At 36.2% G+C, this 9245-nt stretch overlaps 1 protein-coding gene across 1 annotated transcript; it reads left to right on the plus strand.

Moving 5' to 3' along the window:
* The first annotated feature begins 259 nt into the window (after window positions 1-259).
* LOC141592314 (rac-like GTP-binding protein ARAC7) lies at window positions 260-3842 on the plus strand. Its single transcript, XM_074412925.1, has 8 exons — window positions 260-577; window positions 833-920; window positions 1139-1248; window positions 2086-2149; window positions 2250-2311; window positions 2409-2474; window positions 2808-2914; window positions 3544-3842. The coding sequence occupies exons 1-8, from the start codon at window positions 479-481 to the stop codon at window positions 3572-3574; spliced, it is 627 nt and encodes a 208-aa protein (XP_074269026.1). The 5' UTR covers window positions 260-478; the 3' UTR covers window positions 3575-3842.
* The last annotated feature ends 5403 nt before the right edge of the window (window positions 3843-9245 follow it).

Below are 9245 nucleotides of genomic sequence, written 5' to 3' on the forward strand. Positions count from 1 at the left end.
AACTACTACCTTTGTCTCGATTATTTGTTTATTTTTGGTTTTGACACAAATACCTGAGAAAGAAAAATGAACCAAATATTAGATAACTAATACACCAAATTGAGTGTGGAGTATCAATTCCTCATCAAAGACATTTCTACAATTAAAAGACAAACAATTAACTAATACAACTAAAAATTTAATAGATAAACAAATAATCGGAAGAAATGGGTATTACGAAGTACAAAGTAAAGATTTGGGACTAGTGGGGCGATATAACATTAACAAACAAGGAAATAAGAACACTACAAAATGGTTGTTTACTAGCGTCACTTCTCCTTATTCACTCCTTTCAAAACACAGAAGCACTAATACAAAATAAAAAAATAAAAACCATTTTAATTTGAAACTTGTTTGGTAAACTTCTGTCTGTGTTTTAAACTTTGTCTTATTTATATTGGTTGTGTTGATACAATAAGGGTTAGTGATACTGATAAAAATGAGTGCATCAAAGTTCATTAAATGTGTAACTGTTGGAGATGGAGCTGTTGGCAAAACTTGTTTACTTATTTGTTACACTAGTAACAGGTTTCCTACTGTAAGTTTTTTTTATCTTTCTCCATTTTTTATATCCAAGATCTTTACTTTCCTTATATTTAACTTAAATTGACACTTTTTTGTAATTGGGTTCTTCATCATTCTTCCTATTTACTCTCATTTTGTGCTATTATTGCAAAATGATAAGTTTATGAATGCTTAATCCCTTAAATTGTTCTATTTTCTGATGCATTTGTGAATGCTTAATCTCATAAATAAATATTTGACATTTAAGCCATTTTGATTGTGTTTTTAGGATTATATACCCACAGTATTTGACAATTTCAGTGCTAATGTGGCTGTTGATGGGAATGTTGTTAACCTGGGACTCTGGGATACCGCAGGTACTGCAATGGTGTCCTTATTTACTAGTAGTAACTGCTCCCTCCGTCTCTGTCATTTATTTACCTTTTTCTATTCTTACGAGGGGTATTTCAATAGGTAAACAGATGAATGAGACGGAAAGGGTAGTCCTTTTCTGAATTACAGTAATAGCATAATCTGTGTATTTTCATTCTTTACTTCTTTTATCATTTTAATAGTATAATGGTTAAAATTTTAGGTCAGGAGGATTATAGCAGGCTAAGGCCATTAAGTTACAGGGGTGCAGACATATTTGTTTTGGCCTTTTCCTTGATCAGCAGGGCAAGCTATGAAAATGTTCTTAAGAAGGTACTTCTTGTTTCCGAATTAATTCTTAGATGAGACGATCTTTCAATAATCTAGTGTGTGACCATTTTTCTCATAAATTTTAGTGAATCTTCATATGTTTTTAGTTATTACCGTTTCAATTACGATAGTAACCATTTCCATAATATTAATAACCACTATATCATTAGACATTAGTACAGGGAAGATTGGTAGTTACCCTTTTTATTTCATTGAACGATTTTATATCATTTGTTGCCATATTTCGACTTTTGGTGGCCCTTTTACTTACTCTATTGTTTCTGATGATTTTCATAATTACATTTCTACTCTGGTAACTTTTGGTTCATATGCATTTCTTATCTCAACTTTGTCAATACTTTAACCAAAGTTGAATCCGTTCCTTTTTGGCTTTAGCTGAGCTTTAGTACTCCACTTTGCTTTTATTTTGGTTTATGGATGCGTTACTAAATTGACTCAACTCCTAACGAATCTAAAACTCATTTCTTTGAACCAGACTTACGTAGTTGTATTGAACCGTTCTATAGATTAGGCAACCTTAATGGTCCTTTAACGTCATAAAAGCGTTACATCAAACAGCCATGAACTTTTCAGGGCCTTACTAGTTATACCTTGATGTGCCTCCCAGAAAATGAGATACCAAATTGAAAATTTGATATGTTGTTGGATAATTGCTACCACAAATCCTTGATAATTCGGAGTCGGCTAACCTGAAATGTACTACTTAATCATTCGTAGTATAAACAAAGCTACAGTTCTTAACTTCTCTCATTTTTATTTTTGAAAAGCAACTTCTCTCGTGTTATTAATTGGTTATGTTTTGCATTCAAAATCTTACAGTGGATGCCAGAACTTCGTCGATTTGCCCCCAATGTTCCAGTTGTACTTGTTGGAACTAAATTAGGTAAGGGAGAGCATGGCCTAATTCAAACTAATGCTTTTGTGGAACTAAATGATTTATTCTTTAATCAAAAGATTGAGACTTTATACCATTGTATCTCCAGATCTTAGGGAAGAAAGACGATATGCTGATCCTACTGGATTACATACTATAACTTCTGCCCAAGTATGTCACGCTTTTATTTTGTTTTATTACAATTGTTTCCCCATTATGGATAGTAGCTCATTAAAACGATTGCCATATAACCTTTGTATTCATCCAGGGAGAAGAGTTGCGAAAGCAAATTGGTGCTGCTGCTTATATAGAGTGTAGCTCTAAAACTCAGCAGGTACGTTAAATTGAATAAACAACATTTCTTACAATAGTTCAGGAAATCAAAGGAGGCCTTCCCTGCCTATTGCAAGGCAGAGGGGGTCAAATATGCTGAACCTTACCGTTGTCTTGATTGAGCTCAAATATGTTGCTTTTATTCCCATTATTATGAAAATTGCATAATCACTATATAATAAGCGCGGACTGTTTACAGTCATTTTGTTTTCATTCCATCATATTCCAAAATTCAAAATTTAGCGCTTCATAAAAAATCTATAATTGACTAAAAATGTTCCACAAGTATTTTGCATGTAACAGGCTGTAAAATTTCTCTTGTTTACTTGTTCAGAATGTCAAAGCTGTTTTTGATACTGCAATTAAAGCTGTTCTTCAGCCTCCTAGAAGGAAGGAAGTTCCTAGGAAGAAAAACTGTAGGAGGTCCGGATGTTCATTCGTGTAAGTACATTGATTTTTCAGTTTCATATTTCAGCCAGCTAATCATATATGAGGTTCCATTTGGTTATGAGGCATCTCACATGATATACACGTGCTATGTTTTTCACTTGAATTCAAACGTCTAAATAGTCATTTATGTTTCATTAGACTGGGTAAATTTACAGTGCAAGTTTGAATTCGTAAGTGTTGCAAACTCCAAAGTGTTTACTCTTCGCAAGGACCTGATCATTCCGATTATCTCACATTTGAGATCTCATAAGTTTTGTGTGGAATAAATATGCTAATACTAATAATGGATTATGATAGAAGAATTCATTCTCCGGTATCAGTGAGGTTGTTTGCGGTTAAACTTCTAAGTTAATTGTGTCCTTTAGCAAATGCTTCATAAAAGACCCCTCTTTACTTATTCTGGACTACCTAATTGCTCGTACTGCTGGCATTATTGTTGTAATTACTACCTTAGAACCAGGGACTTAATTATGCTTGAATTCCTTGTTTTTTTGTCAGAAATAAACTTTATTGCATAGACATTTCAATACTATCAAGAAAATCATCATCTCAATTCATAACATGACATATATTATGCTTGGATTCAACAATGACAAGTCAACTTTAATTCATGCCTGTAGGGGAATCATGTGTGGAGGTTGTATTGCTTAATGTGATGAAGTGTGCGATGATTCAAGGATGTAATTTTCCAGTCACTCGGACTAGCTCCGTCATATTGCCACAGATGGAAAGCGCATTATAATTTGGTTTGTAGTGCGGTTTTTAGTGAATGCATTGTTATGTATTACTCTGTACGTCTTAGTTGAATTTTAGGCTAGCTAAATTAAGTATTGTGAGGGAATTGTTCATTCTCTCACGGATTTCCCCCTGGTTTCACTCATCTTGATTCGGTTTTTTATGCACTAGTATTTCTTATGAATGTCTTTTTAAATCATAATTAATAGAGGGAAATGCATTCCCTCGTCCTGTCAGAAAGCCTCCTCTTCTGAAGATCTTAACAACTCGCTGAATGATGCTAATTTTGTGATTCTGTATGGAGACAACGACTCCTTAAGTACTTGTTCATCTTGCAGAAATCATTTTTTCACCTACTAACCATGCTTGAGTTTGTAAGAGCGCGTCAAGTGTTGAAGATATAACTCATTTGATGAGGACATGTTTATCTGATAATCTTTTTTTTTTTCACTTATTTGAGTGAAGCCGGTCTTGTAACATCTTGTTCGGAAAATTTTCTGAAAAGAGGATGTTGATAATGACTAAAAATGAGGTGAAACAATTTATTAGTGACGGAAAACTGTGACTGTTATTATGTTGTAATGTGTGACTGAAAAATGAAGTAAAACAGTACAGGTAACAGGTTGTTAGTTTGTGTGACTCTGTGTATGAGCTCCCTAACCACTCAGCTTTTAAAAGCGTCTCTTTAAGGGCGTGCCCTTCTGACTTAAGAGCTTTGCTCTCCCTATTTTAAGATGGTGCCAGTAATGCAGCCACAATATGTAGGACATTGGTGTTGGGACACATTGGTCCTACAAACTTCTGTCATTCTACTCTAAAACTGTTGCCAGTTATTATTAATTTATGGGTAGCAAATTAAAACAAAACTTCTGCTCTTCCGGCTTTTTACAAGAAGTATTGGTTTGTTAAGTATAATGTTATTAAAGGAGCTTTCAATATTCTAAATTCGGGTAATGTGCTTAAGGATTTCAATTAAACCTTTATTGTTCTTATTTCGAAAAATGATTGCCCGGAGAGAGTTGGCGATTTTGGGCCGATTAGCCTCTGCAATGTTATTATGAAAGTTGTCACAAAGTGTATTGCTAATAGACTAAAAGGGGTTGTGGATGATCTTGTTAGTCCTTTTCAAAGTGCTTTTGTCCCTAATAGAAGTATTACACATAATATTGTCATTACCCAAGAAATTCTTCATGTCATAAATCATAGGAGTTATGGCAAGAGGGGTATGTTAGATTTAAGGGTTTTTTGTAAAACACAACCTTTAAAAAAAAATTTCTTCCAAACACCACCTTTAAAAAAAAACGTTTGTAAAACACAGCCTTTAATAAATTTTTTGTTGTCAAATACGACTTTTTGGCTGAAGGACTTAACATTTTGCAATGGGGTAACTTGCAATCGATGTTTGGATAACAAACGATGTCGGTTTGAGGTGTTCTTAGACTCTTTGGAAAGGTGGAAATACAAGCTTTCCATGGGTTATCAACACGATGGTCAAAGGTGGCCTTATGTGAGGTCTATTGTTGTGTAAAGTAAGGCTGGTCGGAGAAATTAACGAGTGGTCGGGGATTTTTAGTGGGTCTTTTAAAGAGGTTATGATGCTTTGTTTGGTCTGAAATTTGGTATGTAGGTAGCGGGGAGTGCAAGGTAGGTCTTAGTTGTGTTGTTTGTGGTGGTTGTTGGATACAAGTGGTGGTTCGAGGGGAGTTAATTTGAAGGTAAAAAACATTCAAAAGAATGTCAAAGTAGGATTTTTTTTGGGTCAATTCACTCACCTCAAACCACTACTTACAACAAACAACCACAAAAACCAACACAACTACGGCCTACCTTACACTCCCCGCTACCTACCAAATTTCAGACCAAACAAAGCATCATAACCTCTTTAAAAGACTCGCTAAAAATCCCCGACCACCCGCTAATTTCTCTGACCAGCCTTACTTTACACATCAATAGACCCCACATAAGGCCACCTTTGACCATCGTATTTATAACCCCTGAAAAGCTTGTATTTCTACCTTTCCAACGTGTCCAAAAACGCCTGAAACCGACACCGTTTGCTATCTCAAACATCGACTGAAAGTTACCCCATTGCAAAATGTTAAGTCCTTCGGGCAAAAGTCGTGTTTGACAACAAAAAGTTTATTAAAGGTTGTGTTTTACAAACTTTTTTTTTAAAGGTGGTGTTTGGAAGATTTTTTTTTTAAAGGTTGTGTTTGACAAAAAAAACCCTAGATTTAAATGCAGATATGAGTAAAGCCTATGATAGATTGAACTGGAATTCCATAAGAGGGGTGCTCTCTTACTTAAATTTGTCGAGCTCTATGGTTCAGCTTATTATGAGTACTATTGAATCTGTTTCTTACGAAATTCTGATGAATGGTGCACCTATGGAAAAAGTTGAACCTTGGTGTGGGATTAGGCAAGGTGATCCTTTATCCTCTTATATTTTCGCGCTTTGCACGAAAGTCCTATCTCAAATGATTCTCTACGCTCAGGATGGCAATCTCATTAAGGGTATCAAAATATAAGAGGACGGGCCGAAAATCTCCCATTTATTGTTTGCGGATGATTCACTCTTCTTTATTCGTGGTGACTATGGAGATTTGGACTTTCTTATGAACATTATCGATGAATAATGTGATGCCTCTGGGCAATGCCTTAATAAAGATAAGTCCTCTATACTTTTCAGTCCAAATTGCTCACTTATGACGGTTAAGAAGTGCTTGACTGAGTTTAAATTTGCTCCTAAGCATGATCTTGGCAACTATCTTGGCTTACCAACGAATATTGGGTCTTCTAAGAGGGATTTATTTAATTTTCTTGTTGACAAGACTAAGCGAAGGCTATCCTCCTGGAATAACATTCTTCTCTCTTCGGCTGGTAAATTGACTCTTATTCGTTCTGTTCTTTCTTCATTATCCTTTTTCTCTCTATCGGTATTTCGCATACCGGTAAGTGTAACATCAAAAGTCCTTGATGGTGCATTTTTGATGGAGTGGAACTAGAACTAATAAGTCTATTCATTGGTGTAGTAAAGACTTCCTTAGTAGGCGCCTGTGGGAGAAGGGGGTCTTGGACTTCGCAATATTGGATGCTTTAACCAAGCTCTTTTTGCCAAGTCTGCTTGGAGAATCTTAAATGTTCTGGGAAGCCTTATTAGTAAAGTTATTGGCCCCAAGCTTGATGTTCAAGATGATATTTTATTCCAGAATCATTGGAAGGCTCCCCAAGCGTCGTCATGGGCTCTAAAAAGCCTTGTCTGGGGCTCTGATCTTATCTACAACAATATTGCTTCGACTATTGGATCTTCTTCTCGTCTTAATGCTTGGAAGAGTAAATGGATAGAGGGTTCTAGTTTTCATGATCTTTGTGGGGATTTTATTGATGTTCCTATTGAGTCCACGGTACTGGTTGGTGACCTTCATGATAATCATAGCAGATGAAATCTCTCTTCTCTTGGTTTCGATCCGGGTGAGGAGTTACAAAGAAAATCCTCGCAACTTATATCCCGTGTCAACCCTCGGATGACTCCTTCTATTGGAAATTCTTTAAACATGGTGTATTCACTGTCAAGTCGGGATACTATATTGCTACTATGGCCTTATCTAATGGACCTACCTCGACTGTTGATCGCTCTAGAATGTCTGCAATAACAATTGTGGCTTTTTGTAAATCAAAGCTCTGGAAGTTGCCTATTTCTAACAAACTAAGGGTGTTTTATGGAAATTTATGGCTAATGTCCTTCCAGTGGGCTCTGAATTCCTCAAACGAAAAATAAATTAGCGCTCCTCCTGTACTCTTTGTGATGGCTCATCTCCTTATGTGGAATCTATTTCTCACCTCTTCAGAGATTGTTGCTTTGCAAAGGCGATATGGTTTGGCTGTCCTTTAGGACTTAGAATCACGAGGAGGGGGGAGACATTGATGTTAGGGTTTGCGCCATAAACTGGGTTACTTATTTCTTAATTAGCCCAGATCCTAACTCCCTCCTTTTCCCCCTTATCGTCGCTACCCGCCGGAGAATTTGGTGTTGTAGGAATGATATGGTCTTCAAGAACCGTCGCCCTTGGCCTATGAATGCTCTCAATTCTATTCTTGGTGACATTCAGTGTATGAATGAGGTTGTGTGCAGTAAGGATTCTAGCCTCTTTCAAGCGCCTTTGTTGGACTCATCTCCTAATTTTGGATTAGCTAAGAGGATTAGAAACTTCTTCCCCTATTTGATTGTTGGTGGCCTTGGTGCGGAAATGTTTGCACTGTCAAGTGTGATGCTACTTGGAGGGCTGATAGAAGTTCTGGCATAGGGTGGTGCTTGTTGGATGGTAATGGGACCTTAAGGAATACTGCTCACGCTCGCTCATTTGCCTCTTCTGCCTTGCATGTCAAAGGACATGCAGCTATCATGGCGCTCAAATGGGTCTTGGACGAAGGGTACCTTCATGTTAGACTTGTTACGGATTGTCTTATCTTGGTTATGCACGTTGCTGGAGCGGAGAAGGCGATTGCATCTATTAATTGCATTATCCATGATATTAAGTCTATTGTGTCTCATTTCATTGTTGCTCTCTTAGTTTCTGTTCTAAGGGAGTGAATATGATAGCTCATAATCTTGCTCAGGAAACTCTTTTGTAAGCTATGCTATTTGTTGCTGTCAAAAACAAAAAAAACAAAAAAAAAAAAAAAAAAAAACCATCCATATTGCAGTGAGGATTCTCTATATATCCTACTTTTGTGTCTCATTCCGTGTCCCACTCAATACACATCTTGACACATCACTTGTTGTAAATAAAAAATACACAATAAATGTGGTAATGTGTTGACGTGTCAAAATGTGTATGGAGTGGGATACGAAATGGGACACAAAAATGGAACAGAGGATTCTCACTGTCCATATCGAGTAGTCAATAGTAGCATTTTTAGTATGCGTCATTCATTTGGAACGGGCAAATGCTAATTCAATCAGAAAATATGATACGAACCTAAACCAAAATTAGTGGATTTATGGTATAATCGAACTATCGAAGTAACCCATTTGAGTAAATTTTGAATTTGATATAGTAATGTCCCTTAATTTATTGGTATAGTTTAGTCTGAAATGAGTTATAGCTTGATTGAAGAGGTTAGTTGGTTGGTTAATGGGACAGTTGGGTTAATGCATTGAATGGGTTAAATCCTGGTTGAGGTTTCTACATGTTGACATAATTAGGTCGGATTTGGGTTAAATGTATAATGATTCATATCACGGTCACTGAACTCCACATGACATAGTCGTCTATTAACCAAGTTTCACCACTCTTAATCCAAAATTGAGTCTGATATATATAACTAAAGTGTATTGTTCATCATGTTCCCCTTGCCTTTCAACATCCCCCTCCCCACCAAAACGCATTCAATTTACTTGATTATTCTCACTATTACACTTTATTTAGACCCCACCAAAACGCATTCAATTTACTTGAATATAAGTTTCATGCCAATCGTCCACCCGACTCATATACTTTTAACTCTTCCTATAAAATGATTGTCCCGAAAGAAGCATCTTTACTACTACGCATTATACCAAAACGGATTTATGAAACTTTAGTCA

Source organism: Silene latifolia, chromosome 7 (assembly GCF_048544455.1).
Source record: "Silene latifolia isolate original U9 population chromosome 7, ASM4854445v1, whole genome shotgun sequence".
NCBI lineage: Eukaryota > Viridiplantae > Streptophyta > Magnoliopsida > Caryophyllales > Caryophyllaceae > Silene > Silene latifolia.